Source organism: Pollachius pollachius (genome assembly GCF_949987615.1).
Source record: "Pollachius pollachius genome assembly, chromosome: 12".
Lineage (NCBI taxonomy): Eukaryota > Metazoa > Chordata > Actinopteri > Gadiformes > Gadidae > Pollachius > Pollachius pollachius.
The window spans coordinates 8,813,242-8,839,173 of NC_136945.1; the positions used below are offsets into that span (position 1 = coordinate 8,813,242).

The 25,932-nt window shown below is 44.5% G+C and overlaps 2 protein-coding genes across 2 annotated transcripts in view; both read left to right on the top strand.

Moving 5' to 3' along the window:
- Positions 1-20,948, top strand: part of itga7 (integrin, alpha 7) — a 30,824-nt gene extending 9,876 nt beyond the window's left edge. Inside the window, exons 2-26 of the mRNA XM_079747422.1 lie at positions 1,034-1,161; positions 1,584-1,663; positions 1,978-2,233; positions 3,347-3,478; positions 4,154-4,258; positions 7,016-7,223; positions 7,675-7,871; positions 8,087-8,175; positions 8,326-8,453; positions 8,879-8,974; positions 9,383-9,444; positions 9,911-10,080; positions 10,471-10,620; positions 11,009-11,124; positions 12,048-12,234; positions 12,703-12,783; positions 13,171-13,250; positions 13,415-13,492; positions 13,821-13,923; positions 14,517-14,735; positions 15,040-15,165; positions 15,424-15,537; positions 15,697-15,795; positions 16,825-16,950; positions 19,015-20,948. Of these exons, the coding sequence (XP_079603548.1) occupies positions 1,034-1,161; positions 1,584-1,663; positions 1,978-2,233; positions 3,347-3,478; positions 4,154-4,258; positions 7,016-7,223; positions 7,675-7,871; positions 8,087-8,175; positions 8,326-8,453; positions 8,879-8,974; positions 9,383-9,444; positions 9,911-10,080; positions 10,471-10,620; positions 11,009-11,124; positions 12,048-12,234; positions 12,703-12,783; positions 13,171-13,250; positions 13,415-13,492; positions 13,821-13,923; positions 14,517-14,735; positions 15,040-15,165; positions 15,424-15,537; positions 15,697-15,795; positions 16,825-16,950; positions 19,015-19,170 (3,286 nt within the window). The 3' untranslated portion in view covers positions 19,171-20,948. The remainder of the gene's footprint in view (positions 1-1,033; positions 1,162-1,583; positions 1,664-1,977; positions 2,234-3,346; positions 3,479-4,153; positions 4,259-7,015; positions 7,224-7,674; positions 7,872-8,086; positions 8,176-8,325; positions 8,454-8,878; positions 8,975-9,382; positions 9,445-9,910; positions 10,081-10,470; positions 10,621-11,008; positions 11,125-12,047; positions 12,235-12,702; positions 12,784-13,170; positions 13,251-13,414; positions 13,493-13,820; positions 13,924-14,516; positions 14,736-15,039; positions 15,166-15,423; positions 15,538-15,696; positions 15,796-16,824; positions 16,951-19,014) is intronic.
- Positions 20,949-22,975: 2,027 nt separating this feature from the next.
- Positions 22,976-24,610, top strand: npffl (neuropeptide FF-amide peptide precursor like; the record flags this gene model as incomplete). Its single annotated transcript, XM_079747307.1, has 3 exons — positions 22,976-23,116; positions 23,527-23,642; positions 24,490-24,610. The coding sequence occupies 3 exons, from the start codon at positions 22,976-22,978 to the stop codon at positions 24,608-24,610; spliced, it is 378 nt and encodes a 125-aa protein (XP_079603433.1).
- Positions 24,611-25,932: the final 1,322 nt, after the last annotated feature.

Consider the following 25,932-nt stretch of genomic DNA (forward strand, 5'->3'; position numbering starts at 1 on the left):
CGTCGCCCACAGCCACCCCCACCCTTACCCAGAAATATCACTATCTGTCCCACCAGAAATACCTTTTTTTCCACAACATTAAATGGTATTTCGGCGGAACATGAAGAAATATCAGGAAGCCACAGTAAAGCACCGTAGTCACATATATTCCCTCACATAACTGGAAGCGTGAAGAAGTTGGGATTTGTTTGCCTTTAGATGTGTTAACGTTTTAAAAAAGGAAATAAAAACATATTCTTAAAAGACCCCCTCAGTATTTGATCCCATGATCAACAGGATCAAATCCCATTTAATCCCTCTTAAAGTCTCAATGTGTGACTTAAGTCACAATGTGTGACTTTAGGAAGGGTCAATTTCACTTCTTCAACTAGCTCTTAGCTTAAAATGACCTGGAAGTATCTGTAGTCAATGTTGATCGATAGTGCTTTCAATCTTATCAATACAATTATATCTGATATATTCTACAAATAAAGAATACTGGTCAGCCAGTAACACTGGCAGTAACATTGGCTGACCAGTGACTTATTCGCAAGAATTTTTCAATGGAACCTCCGAAAACCGCTTCCGTTCACTCGCCAGCCAAGCTATGCTTGTACGCATCACACAGCTGCACAGCCAGCTAGAATGGACAGAACGCTGTAATTGAGTTTTTGAAATTCTGAACTAGGAGGGGCTCAACCGAACACATTGTGACTTCAATGTGTATTACTGAGCTCATCTGGAGCTCAATATTTATTTCTATATAATCAATATATTCAATCACCATTAATGAAATTAAGTTAACATTTTCAGTAATGAAAGGACTATGTAGTCTCAGTCAGCAGACGTCTGATGTCATGAGGAACAATTGGGAGTGAGTTCTGCTTCAAGGATGCCTAGAGTTAGACTGTGAACACAGGGTTTGAACCCAGGACCCTTCACCCTTAACTCCAGACTATCCTGTCCCTGAGAGGCAACGCGTCCGATTGGGACTTGTAAGGGGAGCGAAGAAACTTGTGACTAATCAGTACTTATGGACGCTGTTTTCCCCCAGGATACTGGTGGGGGCCCCGCGGGCTGCGGGCCAAGGGGCCCAGCAGGGCACGCGGCCCGGGGCACTGTTCAGGTGTCCCATCACGCCAGAGGAGTACGACTGTGAGAGAGTGGACATCGACGGAGATGGTCAGTGTACTGTGAACTCAGCCTTGGACTGGGATCGATATGCCATGTTTGCCACTGTCATGTTGGATCCAAATGTCACAAAAATGCATCTGTACACACAATGTATGTATCATTCATAAATGTATATCATGGCACAAGCCTGATACAATAAGTTGATTCTTGTTAGCTGTCCCATCTTTGACAGTTAGGTGAAACCTACTATTCATGCAATTCCTGCATGGGATAAACATTGTTTTATTGATTTATTGATTGATTTGTCTTCTAATTGGGTGAGTCATACGTTGTTTAATGTTGGTTGTAGTGGAAGAATTACAAACCTTATAGGTTATATGACAACTAGAATTAGTGTGCAGGAATGTTCTTTTTAAATGCATCGGTATGACCCTTTCATAATAACCACTTGGATCAATGTTCCTCCCCAGTGAGTCTGGACCGAGAAAGCAAGGACAACCAGTGGCTGGGAGTCACAGTAAAGAGTCAGGGCATTGGAGGGAAGGTGGTGGTAAGTTCCCCAACATAACGGCACCGCAACGCAACCACAACACTGCTAGGAGTAGAGCTAGACAAATGATACATTGACACGGCCACTTTCTTCGTGTTCTTCCTGTAATAGAAAGTGTGGGTTTCAATTATGTTTATCTGGAAGCCTAACCACTTGTTACCAATGAGTTGTAGGACGGCAATATCAGTTCATTTTCTGGATTCAATTATACTAAATTCCCAATGGTATCAAGCAGAGCTCAGTTTTAACTCTCTTTCTCTCTCTCTCTCTCTCTCTCTCTCTCTCTCTCTCTCCCCCCCCCCCCCCCCCCCCAGACCTGCGCCCACCTGTACGAGCTACGGCAGCGGGTGAGCCAGCCGTCGGAGACACGCGACCCCATTGGCCGCTGTTACGTGCTGAGCGAGGACCTGACGGAGAGGGACGACCTGGACGGGGGCGAGTGGAAGTTCTGCGAGGGCCGGCCCCAGGGACACGAGCAGTTTGGCTTCTGTCAGCAGGGGCTCTCCGTCAGCTTCACCCCCGACAACAACTACATCCTGTTCGGGGCCCCGGGGACGTACAACTGGAAAGGTAATGGCGGCCGATTTGAGGAACGATGGCGTATATATGTGTGTGTGTGTGTGTGTGTGTGTGTGTGTGTGTGTGTGTGTGTGTGTGTGTGTGTGTCTATGTGTGTGTGTGTATTTGTCTGTATGTGTGTGTGTGTGTGTATTTGTCTGTATGTGTGTGTGATGCGATAGAGCTTTGTACATTATTTTACTTATCTGATGTAAACAGGTCAAACATATTAAATATTTAGCGTTTTTATTCTTGAACCTTATCATAGGACTCAGAAGAACTCTTTGAATGGCTTGCTTTTTGGTGTTAGATGTTCTACTTTCCAGCAATGTTTGAAGTGATTGTTTGCATGTGAATAATTTTACGTCTACCTCTGCCGTCAGACCGTCAGACTTTACTTCCGGCACTGTGCATACTTTGAAATCGATTCATAACAGATAATGATGGATCCGCAGCATCATCAAGTCTTAAAATCCTACATTTGGACTAGTATCAAAAAACCTTTTTACAAGCAATTCCCCTGCTTCTAACCAAAAGACAAGCCAGATACAAAGAGCGGGGATACAGTAAACTGCCAATCTGTAAGTTCTTTAGAGCAAACTCACTGTTCGTGCCATTGAGTTCCTTTCATGGGATCACCATTGTCTAATTGATTTATAATTCAATCTACTAATTGGACACAGTATACATACTGATCAATGTTGGCTGTTCCATCAAATAGTGCCCGGGCATTGCTCTGGTGCATTCAATCACTATACGTCTTGACATATGGTTCAGCCATATACGGCAGCACAAGCCATCATATAACTAAGAAGGTTTACTCTACATTCAGCATGCCTCCATTTGATAGTATATTTTATAACATAGCTGGATTTCCTCTGTAAGGCTATGAAGTAATTTCAGTTATCTTACTGGAAAACATTTCCATGAAAAAGCTCCAATAATGGGTACTTTATTCAATTTATGTTACATTTCTGCTCACATATTTTGCTTATGTATTTTAGATTTTGTCTTACTGTATTTGCATGACAGTTTTGAGAGAATGAGTGTGTGTGTGGTGTGTGTGTGCGTGCACTGCATGAGCAACAGAGTGCTTTGCTGTGCCTTCACATCTTTGAATTCCAGGCGAGATGCGAGTCCAGCTCATCAACCAGAGTCTGCTGGATCTGGGTTTCTATGACGACGGGCCCTATGAGGTGGCCGATCAGAAACAGCTGAACGCGCGGCTGATCCCTCTGCCTTACCATAGTTACCTGGGTAGGATCCCTCCTCTCTGCTGACCGCTGACCGCGCACAGAGGAGAAGGACAGGGCCGGTGGGGGGGAAGGTTGACCTTTAACCTCTGTACCCAGAAAATAACTTTAAGCTCACATCCCAACGCTAGGATTTGACAGTTGGGCCAAACTGGCTCAGACTGGCTTAAGGACAGTTGTTGGCTGATCTGTTTATGACTCACCAGGGTCTAGAGCCGGCTACTTTTTTATACTGTCCCTGAGTATTACTTCAAAACATCTGTTCAAACATCTGTCATATTTATTATAGTGTCACATTGAATCTTTTACACTGATGATCACATGATGATTAACAAAAAGGAAGAAACATTTTCAGTTCTGCAAGGGCGAGGCAGCCACAATGCATTCTGGGTACAGTCGGAGTATGAATTGTCAACCCCTCCCCCAATCCCCATGTCAGTGGCTTCCAGAGGAGAGCCACTGAGCCCCGCCCCCTGACTGAGCACCAATAAAACCGGCAAGCCATCTCACCTGCACCTCCTTGTCCCCTCCCCCCCTCCTTTATTTTCTTTCTTCATCACCCTTTTACCCCCACCATTCCACCACCCCTCCACCACCCCTCCACCACCCCTGCACTGCTCTCTCTCTCTCTCTCTCTCTCTCTCTCTCTCTCTCTCTCTCTCTCTGGTCTGGGCCATAGGGCTCTTGTTCATGGCTAGCCCCTTCGAAGACACGCTGCTGTACAAAACGCAGGAGCCCTCCAGCCGCTCCACCTTTGAGGACGTAGCTCATAATAGCTACCTAGGTTTGTAGACGTGCCGGGTGTCTGTTGTCTCCCGACCGGGGCTGACTGGGCTTGTAGTGGTGTTGTCCTACTGTCTTCTCTGTCTCATCCGTTTGATTTCTCTGAACTATAGTGTGTTTAAAGCCAGTCGATAAATAATTACACCACCATCCGCTGATATGAAAAGATAGCCATTGTATTACTGTTTCTTCAGATTAAACATAAATTAACTGATGAAAACATAAATCCAAATTTGTGAAATGCATGCATGCATAAATATGAGCGCAATCCCTTGGATGATGACTTGCCGTCAATCAAATGGTTGTCTTTCGTATTGCAGCAGGGTGTGTGTGTGTTGTGTCTGTTCTCCGTCTAATGGTCTCTGTTGTCGTCCCGTCCGTCTGTCCCGCCCGGTCTGTCAGTCAGAGGGCATGTGTCTGTCTCTCGTCTGTACACAGCTCTCCAGGGCACTTGGTGGTGGCGGTGGATGCCTCATAGGTGTCAATCAAATGTCTGCTTGTGGTTTGCTAACAACATTGGGAAGTTAGTGCATTAGTCAAACAACATTAGTGAGTTCATTAACGTCGGTGAGTAGATGAGCATGAGTGGGTCGATGAAGCCCTGTTCCATTAACAACAGGGGGACCAGGGACATCCTCCAAAAGAGTGTTATGGCTGTGGGGAAGGAGCATAGCCCTCTCTTAATAACCCTTAACCTTCTATGGTATGTGTAGGATTATCGCTGAGGAAAATATATTAATTTATACATATATATTAAGTATTATTCCCGCCTGCATCTTCTTTGGGTTTGAGTGATTGTTTTGTGTAGTTTCTTGGCATCGATAATCAAGACCTTTAGTGACTCGCTATTAAAAAGGATAACGTACCTTCCGGAAATGTCTTTTTTAAAGGGCAAGTGTTTCCTTTGCATTAACAGCGTGGTTCCAATATCTCTCTAATATCTCCCCATATACTCCTCAAGATTCCCGGTTCATTATACGCATAAAGTTCCCCAGTGACCTTCATCATGTGTTTAATAACTTGCATACCTTCATCAATTTCTAACCCAATGACAATGCAACCCTCATTATTTTTTATTTATGACAGAGCAGAGGGACAGCTATTACTGATACATCCTCATTATCATTTATGATACTACCCAAGCCTAAAGTCATCATGTGGTAGCCTTGTAATGATGGTCATGTTAGGTGGAAGCAATACCACATCAATACATAGCCTTAAAGGTGCACCTGTACGATTGGGACAAAAGAGGAGGCCTCGCACAAGAGAAACCAATTGTAGTTTATGTTTTTTATGTTTTATATTTTAATAACAGCCCTTTCAGCCAAGTGGCCTATTGTTAGAGTTGTACTCAGTCTAACCATACACACAATCGGTTACACAAGAGGTTAACCTATTTCTATAATTGCTATACTATAATCAATTGGTTTCCTCCCGTTTTTCTCTACTGCCTGTAATTCGACAATTTTAAGGTCACAGTTGTCCTCGCGAAGGCATTAACGACATGGCCACCCTCCCGCGGCCTTTTAAAACCCTTGGTGGGAAATAGGCCCATGGTTTAACAGAGGCCTGGTCGTGGCCGCTGGTCGCAGCACCGTGTGTTAAAGTCCCACCCAGAATAGCACCGTGTCCCAGAGCGACAGTGGCTAAAGAGTAGAAGCTTCTCCATTTAAGGGCGAGTCGTTTCCCTTTCTCTTTTACGGGAACTGTCATGGCGGCCGTCGCATTCCTCACCTGCCACCCCTAGAGCTGCTCTCTTGTTTGTCGTGTCGTCGTTGTCTTCTTCATGGATATTAATTGTGCATGTTTACTCTTAACTAACGACCCCTCCCCCCAAGCCCCTACCTCCCCTACCCTCCCTCCTCTCTTGGTTACCAGCCCTCTCTCACTTCCAACACTGGAGAAGCAGCCACTGCATGCCCTACCATAGGTTAAGTTTAGCTCCCTTTCATTTCAACAAAGTGATGTTTTCCACAGCTTGCCAACATACTGCCAACATGTCACATTTGCATTTCACATCTCTATCCCCGCGGCATCAAACAGTTAAGCATTCCCTCACCAGCCCCACCGCCCACAAGCTCACTTCCCACAGTCTTGCTGCCTACTTTATATGCAAACACATGATTACACTCTCCCATTCAAACAGGTACACACACACAAACAGACACATACACAATCAGTCACTTGATCAATGTCCCGCCACTACGTTTTCATCGCCAGTGGCAACCGATACTATTCAGTGGCACCATGAATCTCAGGAGACAACAGTGAAAGCCCAGTATATCTTCTTCTATTTCACTTAGCTACAACCCCCATTTGCTCTTCCCAAATGCACAGACCCACAGCTTCTCCCCCTCCCCGGCTTAGACCTCTACTCACAATCGCAGTGCACCGTGAACGGTGGATATTTAACACCGCACTGAGTTTGGCATAAAATCAATAGTTACTTAAGGCACACATTTCATTAGTAAGGGGATGATTAGAACTACATGCAATGCAGAGCAGAGACGAGGCTTCTGAGCCACATGGTCAATACTGACCCTCTTCGTCCTCTGACACACACACTTTAACACACACACACAGACACACACACACACACACACACACACACACACACACGTACACACACACATACTCTCTCTTTCTCTCTCACTCTCTCTCCTCTCGCTTTTCTCTCTCTCTCTCTCTCTCTCTCTCTCTCTCTCTCTCTCTCTCTCTCTCATTCTTACCCTATGTCTCTCTCCCCGTCCATCCCCAGGCTTCTCGGTGGACTCCGCAACGGGCATCATGAGCCTTGGTGAGTTGACCTTCGTGGCGGGCGCTCCCAGGGCCAACCACACGGGGGCGGTGGTGCTGCTGCGCAAGGACAACGTGTACCGCCTGGTGCCGCAGCACATCTTCTGGGGGGAGGAGCTGGCCTCGTCCTTCGGCTACTCGGTGGCCACCGCCGACCTCAACCGGGACGGGTGAGTGGTACACCAGGTTCCTCAAGCGGTAGCAGCCGGTGGAAATGGGTGGGAAATTGCGCCCGAAAAATCCATTCAACTCAGAGGTAAAGATGGGTGGTTCAGTGGCTCCGCCCACAAATGGGCTAACCATGTAATTTATACGTCCATTAGCGACCCGGGTTCGATTCCCTCCTGCGGTCGTACCCTGCATGTCATCCCCTCTCTTCCCAATCCCACTTTACTCTTCTCTCGTTAACTGTCCATATGGACAGTTAACGAGAGAAGAGTTTTGTGCACCCCTTTGTGCACCCCATATGGGTGCACAAAGCCCATACAATTACACATACATTCACAAAACAAACCAAAGGATAGAAAAGACATATACTTTATCAAAGATTCCACGTTGCTCTATCTTTTGGGTTTTCCTATTTCTAACCCTCCCTGATTCCTGCCTGCTTCCGACCTCCAGCTGGACAGACCTGATTGTGGGCGCCCCCAACTTCTTTGACCGCAAGGCGGAGATCGGCGGGGCCGTGTACGTGTACCTGAACCCCTTCGGCCACTGGGACGACCAGGCCCGGCCCATACGGCTCAACGGCACCTACGACTCCATGTTCGGCATGACGGTCAGCAGCATCGGGGACCTGGACCAGGACGGATACGGAGGTCGGCATCATGGAAACTCTTTTTCTCTTTATCTAGCTGTCTGTACCTCATTACATTGGGGCAGCGACCACTTCAATGGATTTGAATTGTTATAATGTCAAATAGAATTAGTGTTGAAATGGAATGATATTCTTCAAATACTCTCCCCGCGTTTGCCTTTGTTTCCTTTAAGGTGGTACTATAACTGCTGTTTTCTTCTCTTTCAAACCGGGCAGACATCGCGGTTGGAGCGCCGTTCGATGGCGACGGCAAGGTGTTTATCTACAGAGGGTCCGATGCGGGCATAGAAACGAAGCCGGCACAGGTGAGTGAAGAACACAACACACAACACACACCCGCTGTGATGAGGTTGGGCAAGACTTGGTTAAGTCATGAAAAGGAAGAAAGGGAGCCCATAAATGGATTGTGCTGTTCAAAGCTGTGTTGGTTTTAATGGGTGCCCCTCGCCCTTCAGGTCTTGGACGGGCGGGACTTTGACGTGAGGCGCTTTGGCTACTCTATCTCTGGCGGTCTGGACGTGGACAAGAACCAGTACCCGGACCTGGCTGTGGGTTCTCTCAACGACTCTGTGGTTCTCTTCAGGTGAGGAAACAAGGAGAAACCCGATCACACTTTAGTTTTAGTATCATTCATGGTTTAGAGACAGACTTTGATTTGATTAAATCATAGTAGTTCATTTGTGTCCCAGTACATTCAAGAATCATTTAAAACTTCTAATCACAAAGCATAAAACAGAAATGTACACAAAATGTACAAAAGCACCATATCCGTTGAAAATAATTACCAATTTCCAACCAACGTGTTTTCCTACTGCTATACAGTACTCTGTTTGTTCTTTTTTAAAACTTTGTCGGGCAGCACTTAAAGTATCCCAAGTATCGATTGTATGCCTTTGATTATTCTCAGCCTCACTTAGAAGTCTCCTTGGATAAAAGCGTGAGCTGTTTTTAATGCCTTCTTCTTTCATTGACGTGCTTGTTGTCCTTGTTGTTACGGTGGTGTCTCAGATCCCGTCCGGTCATCCACGTGCTCAGGGACCTCTCTATAGAGCCTCAGTACATTGATCTGGAGCAACGCAACTGTCAGGGCAGAGATGGAGTCTGGTAGGAAAACCGCATACAAATTATAAAACTACTAAAAAAACAATAATAAAATCAGGTATTTCTATTGTCTATCAATATGTATTCAACTCGCTGTCTATCTGTCTAGCTACGAATCTATCCATCTCTCTTTCTGACTGTGTGTCTGTCTCTCTCTGTCTCTCTCTGTCTTTGTCATATTCTCTGTATCTTTGTCTGTGTCTCTGTCTCTTTCGTCTCTCTCTCTCTCTCTCTCTCTCTCTCTCTCTCTCACTGTCTCTCTTTCTCTCTGTCTCTCTCTTTCCTATTGATGTCTGTCTGATATATACTGTATGTCTATCTGATAAATAAGTATGGGTTCTGTACTTCCCCGTAAGGAAATTATGAAATGAAACAAATCAAGATAAAACCAATGTCCTATTTGTTTTCCAGCGTGGAGGTGAAGGCATGCTTCACCTTCACAGCCCACCCAGAACACTACTCTCCACACATCAGTAAGTCTCCACACGTCCCCTTTAAATACACCACCACCACTTACAACACCTCTCCTGCACAGTTAAAGATACACAGTATCTTTAACCCTGGATTAACCGTGGTTAGGCATTATTTTAAGGCCAGGGCTCCAGCTGTGTAATATAATATTCCCTTAGATGATGTTTACATATTTTCCATCCCTGGTGCCCTCTCTCTCAACATGCACTCTGTGTGTGTCTGTCTGTGTGTGTGTGTGTGTGTGTGTGTGTGTGTGTGTGTGTGTGTGTGTGTGTGTGTGTGTGTCCTGACATTTCTACCTCTCTCTCTCTCTCTCTCTCTCTCTTCTCTCTCTCTCTCTCTCTCTCTCTCTCTCTCTCTCTCTCTCTCTCTCTCTCTCTCTCTCTCGCTCTCCCTCTCTCTCCCTCTCTCTCTCTCTCTCTCTCGCTCTCTCTCTCTCTCTCTCTCTCTCTCTCTTGCCCACCCCAGCTCTGGTGGTCCACTTTGAAGCTGACGCCGAGCGCAGGAAGCTGGGCCTGCCCCACCGCGTTAACTTCCTGGGTCGCAGTTCGCTGATGCCGGAGTACACTCAGACGGAGGAGGTGGAGCTGCACAGACAGAGGCACCCTGTGTGCACCAGCGCTGTGTTCCAGCTGCACGTGAGTCACACGCACCTGATGCACTGATATGAAGCTAATAAAACAAGAGATAAAATGAAGGTTGAATTGACACCCAGCCAATAGCGCGCCAGAAGCAAGAGGTTGTGTTGCAGGTTTTATGTTGTCTTAGTGAACTTGATGACAAAACACGTGTGTACCAGGGTGACTGTTGCTGTTTTGTTATCATTATGAAGCCATAAATATAGATCTGCATCTCCAGATTCTATTGAGAAGACCATCCATAAAAACAAGCCATTTACAGTGCAATCCACACACATGGACGTTCATGGTTCATGCACTTCGACCAAAGCCTTATCGTTCCAACGGACCAAAACAAAGACTCTTCGCCTCCTGTAGTGACCTATGACCTTTGAAGGTGTCTCCGTACAGGAGAACCTGGGGGACAAGCTGCGGCCCATCTCCCTGGCCATCACCCACACCATCAAGCCCGTCCCACCACACAGGCACTCGGGCTCCAAGCGGCTGGAGAAGCTGGCTCCCATCCTGAGCGTGTGGCCCTCCAACACCCTGAACTCTGAGGTCAGCGGGACGGATTGAGATGGATGGTGTTCTTTGTCTTTCCCTGGAAGTACCACGAGGAATTGAGCTTCCTCTAAATAGCTGTGTGAAAAGCTCCCTTCATTCCAACCGGGGACAACGTCCTTTTTAAAGACCTTTATATACATCTTGCATCGCCCACTCTGCTAAGAACTATTGGTGGCCCAAGCACTTTCTCACGCATTTATATATACATTTTGAACCCAATTGAAACATGCTAACCAAAATGTGTGTATTAGATCCAAACACAAAACGGCACAACAATATCCTACACAACATCACTGAGGCTCGGGCAGATTGGTTTAAGAGAAGGAGTAGGATTCATAATGAGTGCATATTATATATTCCTATTACCTTTTTCTCCCCACAGGTTAACTTCTTGCGGGAGGGCTGTGGCGATGACAAGATCTGCCAGAGCAACCTGAAGCTGAGCTACCAGTTTGGAACCCGACCTCTGAACTCTGACCTCTTCACCCCTCTGCCAAAGTTAGTGCCTAACACAACCTGCCGTTGAAGGGTAGAGATGTAATGTAACATGCTGTTGACCTGAACACGGTTGCCTGGCAACCAGGCACACACGGTCTGTGTAAATGAGATTGCGGGTGCATGCTCGTGAATGCATTAAATAAATTGCCATAGCCGTCTATCGATGGATGCTGCATGTGTTTGACCAGGCTCTCAAACCTTGGTTTTTAGTTTAAGTCGCTTGGCCATTAGTATCTGCTAAAATAAAATATACAGCATGCTTTATTATTGTTCTATTCATCAAGTTATTATAATTGCTCCTGCCAAAAATAGTCTAGATCACTAATACGGAATTTGTTTCTGAATCCTTTCATTAGCATACATTCATGAATGTATGAATTTGCATAATTGATTTACCCATGCTGTGAATTATTACATTATTCACATTAACAGTGTTTTACTTATCGAAAAAATAATCAATATATTCAATAATGCATAATGTCAATAACTTAAAATACCATATGCAATGATGTTCACCTCTATTGTCAATGATGAAGACATTTACATTTAAGACATTGAGCAGGCGCATTTATCCAAAGTGACTGACAAAGGCTCACACACACCAACGGCATACTCAAACATGCAAGGCAACTGCCAGCCCGTCGAGAGCAGTTAGCGTTAGGTGTCTTGCTCAGTGACACCTCGACACTCTAGCTAGGGGGAGCCGGGGATCGGACTCACAACCCTCCAGTTACAAGGCAACCCCCTCTACCTCTGAGCTAAGCCAACCCTATTTGCGCATTCATTTCCACTAGGGTACCATTCATTCGTATTAGTGTCCTGTATTTCTGCTGTGACACCCACATTCCATGTGTAGGATAAGCAAAGTGCATCTTCTCATCTTAATCCAAAACCCTTTCCCTTCCTGTCCCCCTTGTGTCCAGAGACGATGAGGGGGTGCAGGTGTTCTCCATGACGGACCAGCGATCGGTGGTCCTGGAGATTACCATCACAAACTCCCCCTCGGACCCCCAGGACCCCGACGAGGACGGAGACGACGCGCACGCCGCCCAGCTGCTCATCTCCCTGCCCCCCACCCTCTCCTACATGGGCTCCCGCATCCCGTCACAGGTACCCCCGTTGCAGCGACACATACACACACACACACACACACACACACACACACACACACTACGGAAGGCCCCAAGGGTCACAACAACTAATCTTTACAATACAAGGCAGTAACCTCCACAAGCAAGTCTTCAGTGTGCAAGAGCACAGTAATATAGTTTGACTCCTCAAATCATGGGTTTAATATGCGTTGATGCTTGACCGTGGATTTGCTATTTAAGGTTTTAGGATATACATATATTTTAAGGTATAAACAGTCCTGTAGTAATGAAAAAGACTGCATTCTTATGTTTGTGAACAAAATAATGTTCACAACGTTCTTTAACAATCATCAAACTTTAAAAAAAATGGCGTGAAATAATGTCTTTTTAACCCCTGGAAAACATAAATAATAGCAATGATCATGAAGTCCTTTGTTCACTCCTGATGAAGTTGGATTGATTTTGGTGTGGTTTCTTATGGTCCCAGTCACAAGTACGATGTGAGCTCAACCACAATGGCACCCAGACTGAGTGTGAGTTGGGGAACCCGGTCAAACGAGACTCTACGGTAAGGCAGTAACCATGGAGAAGTTTCCTCCTCAATTTGTCAATGTATTTGTTATTCGATGAGGACGATTTTGAAGTATAAAATAAATTAGATCCCCATTAATAACACTCACAAAGCATATAAAGTGAAGTTGATGTAACTGTTTGTCATTGCCATTTGATTTATGTAAATGAACAAGTCACCATGCATTATATTAGATACTTACACATTGTGACACACATTGTATAAATCATCACAAAACATTCCTTCAAATTTTGAAAATATGTTTATAATGCCTTGACCTGAAATTGGATTTTTTTATCAGAACCTTAGTATTTAAGTATTTCAATATATTGTAATGTTACAATGTTTCTGGACAACAAAATAACATTTTGATTTGTTTTTTAGATAAAATTCTCCATCATTTTAGGAACTTCCAATATCACCATAGAGACAACCGAGCTCAAAGTTGATCTCCTATTAAAAACGTAAGAATCTTTTTACTTTTTCAATTTGAATCAACACTGTATCAAAAAGAAAAAGATCAATATAAAATAATACTATATTCTGTATTTTTAATACTGCAAACACAACTCAAAAGATCTTGATCCGAAACGTAAATGTCCCTTGTTCCTTTTGTATTGGTTTTCAGCATCAGTGAGCAACCAGACCTGGCGCCAGTCAAAGCGCTTGCTAAAATGGTGATAGAGCTCCCCCTGTTGGTCAGTGTGTAAGTACACCCTCCAAAACCTCCGCCAATGGCCTCTTTCCCTTTCTTTACACAATAAATGTCGTCTATCCATTCAGCCACGGGATAGAGAGAGACACATTGTTGGCGAGGAATGCTTATGGAGCTAGTGATGTCATGTTGCTTCTTTGATCCGACTAGACAGGGCTGTGAAGCTGTGCCAGTATGTGCTTCTGTGTGAGACTATCATGTGACCGTGTGTGTGTGTGTGTGTGTGTGTGTGTGTGTGTGTGTGTGTGTGTGTGTGTGTGTGTGTGTGTGTGTGTGTGTGCGCGCGCGTGTGTGTGTGTGTGTGTGTGTGTGTGTGCAGGGTGGCCCGTCCCCACCAGCTGTTCTTCAGCGGGGCCGTGAGGGGCGAGAGTGCCATGTCCACGCTGGACGACGTGGGAAGCCCTGTGGATTTTGAGTTCACGGTGAGAGCTTTGAGAGTTTGTTGAGGGTCAGCTGTTGCCCCAGCCGGTAGCAACCCAAGCCGGTGACAACAGTCTCTGACAGTGTCAGGTATAGCAATAGTAGGATTGTCAAATAGGTTGCTTGAATAGAATAACATTTGGTAATTTAGCTCTTTTCAAAAAGCCACTCACAATGCGTGAATTTAAATACATTTCATGAAGGAGCAGGTATGGTTAGACACCTTGAAGCTTGACTTTAGGGTAATTTGGATTTGAACCAACTATCATCTGGCTGGGAGCCTTAACACCCTGACTGCTAACTAGACTATCCTGCCCTCCAGTCCTACCTGAGGTATCAAAAGTACATCATACATCTAAATAAACTAGGGGCCAATTGGCTGGTAGGGCACAGAGCATGCAATCTTTTAGAACGCGTGACATTCGTACAAAGTGAATAGGGATTGTTCACTTTGTGTGTGTGTGTGTGTGTGTGTGTGTGTGTGTGTGTGTGTGTGTGTGTGTGTGTGTGTGTGTATGTGTGTGTGCATATTGTCGAATATATCTTACATTTGGGTGGGATACTATATATATATATTTTTTTTTACTGCTATCAGGTATCCAATCCAGGCCAAGAGGTGCAGACGCTGGGGTCAGCCTTCCTCAACATTATGTGGCCGTATGAGTTGGCCAATGGAAAGTGGCTCATGTATCCTGCCAGCCTGAAGTTTGAGAACCACCCGGACATACGCTGCACCGCGTCAGAAGATCTCAACCCGCTGAAACTCTCCCACAGCAAGGCTGTCGAGGAGGCCCTGCAGTCCAAACATCTGAGGGTAGGTGGAGGGGTGGATTAAGTTCCTTTAGTAACACAAGCCAGTCGTAAAGTAAGACAATTATTGCCAAATCTATGATGTTCATATAGTTAGCAGAAAAATAAAGATATATTGGTACGTCCTTCCAATTGATTTAGAAATTTCACCGACAATTTCAGTGCTACATCATAGCTAAACGACATGGTTTTGCATTTATGTGTATTTTTTTAAGTAGTAGTATTGTTTTGCAAATTTACCTTACACGTGATGGTTCTGCTTTAACCCCTTCATCACTGTGTCTTTGTCTGTTACCCTTGTGCATCAGGCGAGGAGGAAGAGCCGGTCTCACCCTGAAGAGGAGGGTCATGGGGGCCAGGTGATGACGAAGGGCAACGCAGGACGGACCACCCCGGCGGTGGCTGCCTCAGAGCGACGAAAGTCCCTCAAACTGGTAAGAGGAGGCGGAGGGACCCTTAGGGAACAAGTCGGCACACACACACACACGCACGCACACTCACACACAAACACATATGTCTAGCTTTGTTCACAAACGTGTCTGTTTGTAATTTCTTTATATAAAATAACATGCGCACAATTAAATGTATAGATTATGCACGTGTGCAGAATTCAATACCAGATTTTCTGCTTCACATTGATCACATATTCAGCTACTAATCTCTTTATCTCTCTCTTTCTCTCTGTTACCCAGGACTGTCTGTTGGGTTCTGCACGATGTGTGCTCTTCCAGTGCCCCCTTTATAGTCTGGCTAGTCAGGCTGTCCTCAAAATACACGCCAGGCTATGGAACAGCACGTTCATAGAGGTAAGAGAAGGCCTTACAAACACAGCTAAGACCAGACCAGAATGTTTCCCCTCTCTCTCTCTCTGTCCCCTTTCTCTCTCGCTGTGTCGCTCTCTCTCATGCACACCATCTCTGATCATTTTTCCTCATCCCTCCTCTTCTCCGTTCCTCCATCCCCAGGAGTTCCCATCCATCAGTGCTCTGGAGCTGGTGATCCGGGCCAACGTCACTGTGAAGTCCACCATCAAACACCTGCTCCTTAGGGATGCTGCTGCTCAGGTGAAAACCCTTATCAGACACACAACATCACCTTCCCATTGCGTTGATGGGTCTTTCACATTTAGCCACTTAGGCTATCATTTAGGCTTCAGAACCTTTTTCGGAACCTTATGTACCATCACAGACATCAGTATGGCTCAATACCAAACCGCTTTCTCAATACCAAACCTGACATGTTATATTATTATGTTCAAAGAAGCTTAAAGAGGCATCCTTCTGTTAATAGATCAGTGACGATCAATATGTTATATTGACAAATTTAAGGAACCCTGTAAGCTGATCATAGGGACGGACACCTCACTCCAAAGCCACTCCCAGCCAAGGCTGAGAACACTCAAGGGATACAATCAATACGGGAGCAACTGGATAAATTGAGTGCTGTACAAGTACAACTAAAGAGGGTGCTTTGAATGAATCAAATGGTGATCAGATGTTAGATTGCAATACTATGAGATTAAATGTTCGGCCCTGCAGACTTTACGATGGAGGGAGCGAACTATAAAGTGCAAGACCCCTTGTTGAGGAGACTGGATGTTATTTTGAGATGCGAAAGCACAGTCAGATCCGACGTTGGGCCAAGGCAAAGCTGGACACTGTGGTGCTGTCAGGAGAAGCTTTGGGCATACATCAAGTGTGAGAAGGAGGCTATTCTGCCAGCTCCCACATTCTGCCCAGGACACTGAGCTAGCCAAGAAGACGTACAGACATATTCTTGGCTTTGGCTTAATCCTCATCTTCCCACATACTTAGACAGAATTAACTCTCTTTAATCCTTACACAAAATGCTTAGTGTCTAAGAATTGTATTAACTCTTAACCACTCATCTGTGGATGAGTGGATCTGCGGCTGCCATTACAGTTACAGCTGCAGATAAGTACGACACAAAAGAAAACAAACTTACTAAGGTTGTACAGAGATCAGACATAGCCCAACCGATTTAGTGGTGGGTCAGCCAATGTTAGCTGATCACTATGTCTAAAGCCCATGAAGCAGTGTGTTATTGAGAGGTGCTTTGTGTCGGACCTACAGGTTCCAGTGATGGTGTACCCAGAGCCCGGCCTGGCCGACCAGTACCAGATCCCCTGGTGGATCATCCTCATTGCCGTGCTGGCAGGCATCCTGCTGCTCACCCTACTGGTCTGCCTCCTGTGGAAGGTAAACTGATCCCAACCCCTGTGGTCATAGTCATTTACTCATGGATATACACTGCATCTCTCTCTCTCTCTCTCTCTCTCTCTCTCTCTCTCTCTCTCTCCTCCTCTCTCTCCCCCCCCCTCTCTCCTCCTCTCTCTCCCCCTCTTTCTCTCTCTCCCTCTCTCTCTCTCTCTCTCTCTCTCTCTCTCTCTCTCTCTCTCTCTCTCTCTCTCTCTCCTCTCTCTCTCTCTCTGTCTCTGTCTCTGTCTCTCTCTGTCTGTCCTTCTGTTATTGGCTTGAGTCACGACTCGCTGGAATCAATGGTCATGAGACATCCACTGGATGAATACGTCATGAATGATCGAAACTTACACCGTCTGAGCAAAGTAGAAGGGGTTCAATACAAGTTCAATGTAGTATTAGCATTGATTACATTAGAACTAGGTCTTATTCACACTTGATTAGTGCAGACGAGATTGGGTTAAGATTCCATCCAGTATGGTTGATCCTTCTCATTAAATCTGCACTGAATAGCTATTAATATATTTTATAAATATATACTAGAATGTTTCTCAAAGATGAAACGCGCCCAGCCAGGGAATTTTTCTATAAATCCTCATATTATTATCGTTATTATAATTAGCTACTACAACTCAAGCCACACAAGTTGTTAATTGGAGACCGGGAAACTGTATTTGTTCATATTTTTAAATAGCTATTTAGAATAGATCACCAGTTCCTCTCAATAGCATCACCTCATTCCTGCCACTCTCGCTAATTTTTTCCTACATATGTCAATCAGTTACTTCTTTTTGTGTTATTCATTTCTCTCCCATAACCAATTTATTCCTTCAATGTTCATTCTGCTGAATTATTTCCCTTCCTTTTTTTTTCTGTGTGTTTCCCACCGTGTCTGTCACTCTCTCTATCTCCTATCTCCTTCTCCACACTCATTATTTCCCTCAAAAATGTCCTCATCTGTTTATTTTGAAACATTTCACTCTTACATCTACCTCTTTCCCTCTCTCTTCTCAATCCCCTCTATACTATCTGTTCTATCTTTCCCCTCCTTCACCTCCTTTCCATCTGTCTTTCCCCTCCAAACTGTCCCTCCTCCGCCTCCTCCTCCTCCATCCTGCCTCAATCTTCCACATCGGGGGGGTTGTTGCTCTTCCAGTGTGGATTCTTCAAGCGCAGCAAGCCGCGCCGCCACTTTGAGACGGAGTTCTACCGCGCCCACCTGGGGGTCCAGCCCTCGGAGGCGGAGAAGCAGGCCTCTGAGCTATAGGGTCACCCCCACCCCCAAAAATACCCCCCCACCCCCCTTCCCGATTTTCTCTGGCCTGCTCTCCCCTCCCCCTTCCCCAAAGCGGTAAACAAGCCTCCCCCCCATTCTCATTGGTGGTCTTGGTGTGTGGATCAGGGGCATGGTGCGAGTGCTTTGATGGCCGGTCTGGGCTGGTGATCAGTATGGCCGCTGGGCGGGGAACAGAGGGCAAGGGGAAACAGCAGGCGAACAGACATTGACTAATGACACACTGTTAGATATTCAGAGATTATTCATGCACATTTCAGTTATTGGTACAATGAGACAAGAATGGTAAAAGTAAACAACTATAAAAGTGTTATCGATATGTTTCATCACACTGCGTCCTTGCTGGGCCGGTATATACAGACACAAATTTCCAATCAATATCCTTCTTGGCAGCATCTGCCCCTTCCTCCTCTCCCTACCGGTGGGCCCTCTGAGGTGCTGTGTTCTGTGTTTCTCTGTGTGTGTATCACCACGTGTGTATGCTTTCCACACATTGGCACTTTTGAGAGTGGAGTTCTTCTCAATGAAACTAAATTGTAGTGTAAAGCATGTGGCTGTGCACTTTTTCTGTCTGTGTTTGTACAACAGAATAACTGCTTTCTGCCTCTGCTCTGTGTTTAATAGATTGAATAGGTTAGCACATTCCTGGAGTACCTTTTACAAACCTATATGCCCTTTGAAGCGCAACAGAGTTGAGATTAATCACAAGATCATTCAGAGCGTTAACATATGTCTCCCTTCCTCCTTTCTACTTTGGCTCCGGCCAACAGTGTGGCTTTTTCCAGCGGGCCCAGTACAAAGACAAGGTGCCTCAGTATCACGCGGTGAAGATCCCTCGCCAGGACCGACCTCAGTTCTCCACAGAGAAGCCGGGGCCCATCCAGAAGAAGGAATGGAGCACCCACTGGAGCGATAGCGCCTCCTAGCTGACTCTGTGTGTACTGCACCCCACACTCACCCCTGGTTGAGCTGCTGCTGACGTCCCCTCGAGACAACGCTCGACTTGTAAAGTGAACAGGGACCTGATGTCATCACCAACTGACTCTGCTCATCGTACTGTAGCAATATTAATAGATTCAATGTGCGTTATTTCCTGAGCTGGTCTTTCTATCTTCTGCCTTCTTCCTGCATTCACATACGCACACGCACACACACGCGCGCGCACGCGCACGCACACACACACACACACATACACACAGAGTTGCTGGGCCGAGGGCTGGCATTGGATGGATTGTCTTTATTTGCACTGCGTTTCTATTTGACCATTTACAGTCAATAATGTTGAGCCTCATGAATCAATACTCAAGAGTGTAGCTCACTCAATGCCTCACAGCCTCCAGAAGAAATGCTCAAATTGACTTCATACACACACCCCCATCAATATTGACCGAAACACACACACACACACACACACACACACACACACACACACACACACACACACACACACACACACACACACACACACACACACACACACACACACACACACACACACACTGTATGGTGGAAGGTTTAATTATGCGATGGGCGAAGTAGTTCAGTGTGACCAAGAAGCCACAACCTGTGAACACAACCTCCTTTCCTTAACTTCTGTCTAGACAAATTTAAAATTGGCTAAACATATATTTTATATACAACATGGCTTTAGCTTTTTAATGAAATGTGTGTAACATGGGAAGCATTATCATTTGGTTACAGATATAAGCTGTAATTCAAAATACCAAAGTGCTGTGTTTTTGGTTTAGGCTGACAGGCCACACAATTGTTCTGTTTATGTGAAATTAGTTTCAGATACACACAATGCCCATCAGAGTAGGAGCCAGTTTTTTCAATTTAATTTATGGTTATCAACTATAGACAAACATATTTGTTTTCTGAGTGAACTTGAAAAAGATCAGGAGAAACGCAACGTAGCTTGCAAAATGTTGACAGTCTATGACATCTGCTAATCTGCTAGCCTGATTAGCTCAGGTGACAAATATATATACCTTTTGGTTTATTTGTCGTCTTTGAACAGCTAATGTTAGTCAAAGGTCGATGAAGGTTTATCAAAATAATATGATTCATACTTTCTAAAGAAAACATACCATATTCCCACATATAGTAGTGTAAATAAATAAAAATATGGAATGTACGAGGTTTCAGATAACCTGGGCGTTTTTGTAAAAGGGGATGTCATCTCCTTTGTAAAAAGAAAAAGACTTTCATCAAATTATTTGATTAAATGTACTAACCTGCTTGAAACAATGTACCTGGAGAAAGGCCCTGTGCCAACTAGGATATTGTACATTATTACTTTGGTACTTAGATTTCTAACTGCATACAATTGAGTGCCTTATTGTAAAAATGTGGCGCTACTGTATTTAGGGGGAAAAAATAACTTAAAATGCTGCCTTCAAGTATCTATTTAAAACCTATGAAATGGGAATGCATCCCAGCTCATATGAATTGGGCATGAGGAAAGATTCCCGGAGAGTGAATGGAATATGTCGGCCAGGAGCGAGACCTGTTTTTAAGAACAGAAGAGGAAATAAGAAATACTTACATTTGGCACATTGTACATTGGCACATAAGAAGGACTTTGATTGGGCGTGTTGGTGCATTTGGGCACAGGAAGTGGCTATGAAGCATGTGCAAGGAGCTTGTTTTAGGTATTGCTGGACAATCTCATGATAGATGCATGAACGTTATGTTGGTAATCTGACGCCATCCCATTTATTGTTTAATTTTTTTTGTTCAATGTTTTATTTATTTTTGTTTGGATGCACTGTTTTAACATTGTAAATAAATAAAAAAAATACTGATCACAACACATTTACATATGTCGTGTTGAATAAAGGTTGAAACAGTTTTACAGAGGCAATTGTCGCTCCGAGACTTATTGTTGTAATATGTCTTTCCCTCACAAGAGGGAGCCATTACTCACATTCTTCGTTGTTGAAATAGGCCTACAATCGTGGTTAAGATACTAAGGCAATGAATACAAGACAAACTACTCATGCATATTAAGAGGTATGCATTTCATATGTGATGTGAATTCTGGCATCACGCATTTAACATAATCAAAAACCTTCTGTAACACCTATATTTTAGGTTATGTTGCCTCCGATTGAAATAAAGCACCCAATAAAAAAAATAAACACACACACTAGTATTTATGAAGGGTTTGGGCGTAGGGGATATATACATATACATACAATGCTGTTTATGTTTCGGATGTAGTTAATGAGTTCATTAGAACATTACAGGTAAATAATCATAAATTATGAACTTGGAGTTAAGAATTGTATTCATTTTGAATGATTGTACTACATTAAATCAGCCAAACACCCTTAGCCCTAAAGCAGAAATATCTCCTGTGAATCCTGTGCATGTGGTTGTGTGTGTGTGTGTGTGTGTGTGTGTGTGTGTGTGTGTTTGTGTGTCTGTGTGTGTGTGTGTGTGTGTGTGTGTGTGTGTGTGTCTGTGTTTGTGTGTTTGTGTGACTGTGCGTGTCTGTGTTTGTTTCTGTGTGTGTGTGTGTGTGTGTGTGTGTGTGTGTGTGTGTGTGTGTGTGTGTGTGTGTGTGTGTGTGCTCTCTGCAGGCTTTTTTAAAAGCTGTAATAAATGTGTATGTCACCCATTAGGTTTGTTTATAAGCCAAATCTGTTAATGTGTTTATCCACATGTGTTAGTCACTGATTGACATCATACACACACACACACACACACACACACACACACACACACACACACACACACACACACACACACACACACACACTAACACACATTTGAACAAACACCCAGTCTGCTTTTGCAGCACAAATTAATTATATGATGTGTATTTTCAATAAAAAAATGTGACTTTACTCTGCTGACATCAAAGAATATCAATCCGGCCCAACAAGATAAATGTTTATGATACAAAATTGAAATGTACATATTAGAGGATACGATATGTTTTGCAATCTTAATATTTAAACATGTGCTCGTGCTCCTCAAACAGAACCTGACGTTATTGCACAGATTTCCCTTAAAACCAGCGTTCTCAATGATTCTATAGTGGTTCTCTTTTATGTATCCTAGTTTACGTATAGATGACGTATAAAATTCTTAAATGTGTAAACATGGTAATTATTAAATTCATGAATCATTATAACAGGATTCAAATATTTTACATACATACATTCATAAGTGGTGGTTTCATCAAGTCTATATTTATTTTTGAATCTTTATTTTAGCAATAAAGGTTAAAGAACTATATTATCACATTATAAGTACATTATTTTATCCCCCAATTAGAAATAATCCATGTTATTGACAGTGACCATGTTCGTTGTCCATTGTACATCTCTACTGCATCAGAGGTTTGGGCGGATGTGAGTCCATTCACATGGATTTATCTGTTTAATAACCTGCAGAGCTACGTAGTGTCGGCCCCCAGGGGCCCCATCAGAAAACACCCCTGGCTCTCCATCTGCACTAATGCCCTGATCCTTCTAATGGACCTGATGGACCCCCAAAGTGCTCAGCACCACCTCCCCATCCCACTCCTCAGCCTCCTGGCCCCTGGGTAGAGGGGGGGGGCAGGTTGTCGTCATGGCGAGGGGGTATATAAGATTGGGCTGCGGGGTGCTGAGCAGTCTTTGAACCAGCTGGGAAAGGAGAAAACCCCAGGCCTAACCTCAGACGACTGCTGTTTCTCACCTTTAAACCTCAGCGTCTTCAATCATCAGTTTGACCATCATGGATGCCACAGCTGCACTGACGCTCCTAGCTCTCGTATTGGCTGCGGCCGGTGTCAATCACGCAGTCCAGGAGCAGGAGACCAATGATATCCTGCCTGACAGCATGGAGGAGAACATGGCCGATCGCCTGCTGGGGATGGTAAGATGGGCAGATCAGTGTGATAAGCCATGACTGACCATAAACAGTACAGATAGTATTTTAACCTTTTGACCTTCATATTTGAACCTTCCTACCTTAGATTAGGCTGAGGACTAGTTCACCAAATATATCAAATTAGTTTGAGAAAATCTTTGGTGAGAATTGGGGCTGCCTCACTCCACTGAGGATTGTCTTTATATAAGTATTATTCTAGATTCAAATAAAGTATAGAATATTTTTATTGATAGTAAGTGTGTGAGCTGTAAATTAAAGTGTATAATTTTTTAGACCTCAAATTAATGTACTTCTTTCTGTGTGTGTGTGTGTGTGTGTGTGTGTGTGTGTGTCTGTGTGTATGTGTGTGTATTTGTGTGTGTGTGTGTGTGTGTGTGTGTGTGTGTATGACACAGCTAAATGATGACATAGATAATAGGGTTGACGATCGTATGCTGATGTCAGCACTGAGGTCTCTGCTGCTGGGATCCCAGAGGGACACCAGGAACTCTGTTCTCCACCAGCCCCAGAGGTGAGTGAGTCCTCTCTCTCTCTCTCTCTCTCTCTCTCTCTTTCTCCCTCTCCCTCTCCCTCTCTCTCTCTCTCTCTCTCTCTCTCTCTCTCTCTCTCTCTCTCTCTTCTCCCTCTCCCTCTCCCTCTCCCTCTCTCTCTCTCTCTCTCTCTCTCTCTCTCTCTGTCTCGCTCTCTCTTGTCCAGTGTCCTTGATTTCAAGATCATCACTATCTAAGAGTCTTGTCAAAGCAATTTGGTGGCGGCGAGAAGAAACCACTCCAGCCCTCTTTTCTGAATGTTTAAAAGGCAGTACCCTCTGTCGCCATTCACCCTCCAGGTAACAATTCTAATTAGAAAAGATTATCATGCAGAAAGATCTGCTCTCAGGCATTCTGGATTGCTTTCAAATATGTAGTTTTGTGTGTGTGTTTGTGTGTGTGTGTGTGTGTGTGTGTGCGTGTGTGTGTGTGCATGTGCATGTGTGTGTCTGTGCCGTACCTTTGGGAGTAAAAAGAGCCCCAGTGCTCTAGAATAATCCCAGTCCTCTGCCTCTCTCATGTCTTTATTGGGGGGTGGGGGGACAGCCGCACATGCTCTAAAAACGAGGGGGATGCATCAGCTGCATCCCTATTGAAACCTATGCCTTTGCAAGTGTGTTAAATCTCGAGGTGGGAAATGGTTCTTTGCAACTAATTATACAGTTTCATATATAATATCTTTATTGTAATTAAATATTATGCAGGGCAGCCTCTTAACTCTCTGTCTGTCTGTCTGTCTGTCTGTCTGTCTGTCTGTCTGTCTGTCTGTCTCTCTCTCTCTCTCTCTCTCTCTCTCTCTCTCTCTCTCTCTCTCTCTCTCTCTCCTAGGTTTGGCCGTGGCTCCAGGGGCCAGCTAGTGTCCGAGGAGAGGATACAGTCTCGTGACTGGCAGGGCGCCCCTTCTCAGATCTGGAGTATGGCCGTGCCACAGAGGTTTGGCAAGAAATAGTCCCTCCAGCTATCCCTGGCTATCACTGTGGAGAAAATACCAAAATATGAATCCATAAACCATGAGTTATGCATTTTCGTTTGTTAGTATTATTGTGTTGTATTGTATGCTGCTGCTGTCTTGGCCAGGTCTCTCTTGTAAAAAATATGTTTTATCTCAATGAGACCAATCTGGATAATAAAGGTTATAAAACCACAGAAAAACAATAGTTGACCTCATTTTCAACATCAGTACTTTTTTCCTCCACCCCTTTTATTCCAAATGCATTATGACATGCTGTTCTGTTTTGTGGATGAATCAAACAACCACTTTCATCTCTCGATTCAAATCTTGAGCGGAGCATGCTTTTAAGGTTTTGTGAAAGAAACTTAAAATGGGCTGTTTCCTTTGTTCAATAAAACGCTTATAACTGGAAAACACATTTGCAGTCTTGTGCTTGTGTGTGTGGGTGTATGTGTGTGTGCTTGCATGCGCTCATGTGTATGTGTGTGTGATCTTCATACCTTATGAAATCCTTCTTTCTTCTTTATTTTGCTCTTCTCTAGGACGTAAGAGCTACCCTATTAGCTGGACCTTTATGTTATCTTTCAACTACAACCACTACAAAAAGACCATTCGTTTTTTTGCTCTTTTTTTTTACAACATATAATTAAAACAAAACCTGCTGTAATTTATTTCAGAAAAGACCAAACACGAACAATGCTGTTCACACACTGCTTTTCACCTCAATGGATTCACACAGGATAAGTGATGAGCGCTTCCTGAATAAGATACACACGCACACACTTACACACGCATGCACACGCACACCAAAGACCAAGGATGAGTGACAAGAAATCCCAATCATTATTATTTACACAACCACCACCACCGGCCTCACTACAATGAGTTAATCTGGGGGGGCTGATCCGTCTTCCATGGCGCTCCGTTGAAAGGGGACGTCTTTTCCTGCAGACAAACCCTAGTGCCGGTCGCTCTTCACGCTGGAGTACCTTGCCACCTGGGGAGACAGTGAGCAATAAACCCGAGTGCTAATTAAAAGACTCCAACATGCAATTACGCCACGCGTTCCCCCCTGCTTCCGCAGTCGATTAACCAGGCAGCACAAGGGTGGTTTCTTCGGTGGGTTGACTCACTCATTGGCTCAATTTCGATCGCCTGCTTCGTGATCACAGCTGAGGAGCTGATGTGCCGGATGTTGTGCCTGCATTGATTCTCGTGGCTTCCACGTAATTCAACCAGGACAGGTTGATCGAAATCCTTCAGTGTGTGTGTGTGTGTGTGTGTGTGTGTGTGTGTGTGTGTGTGTGTGTGTGTGTGCG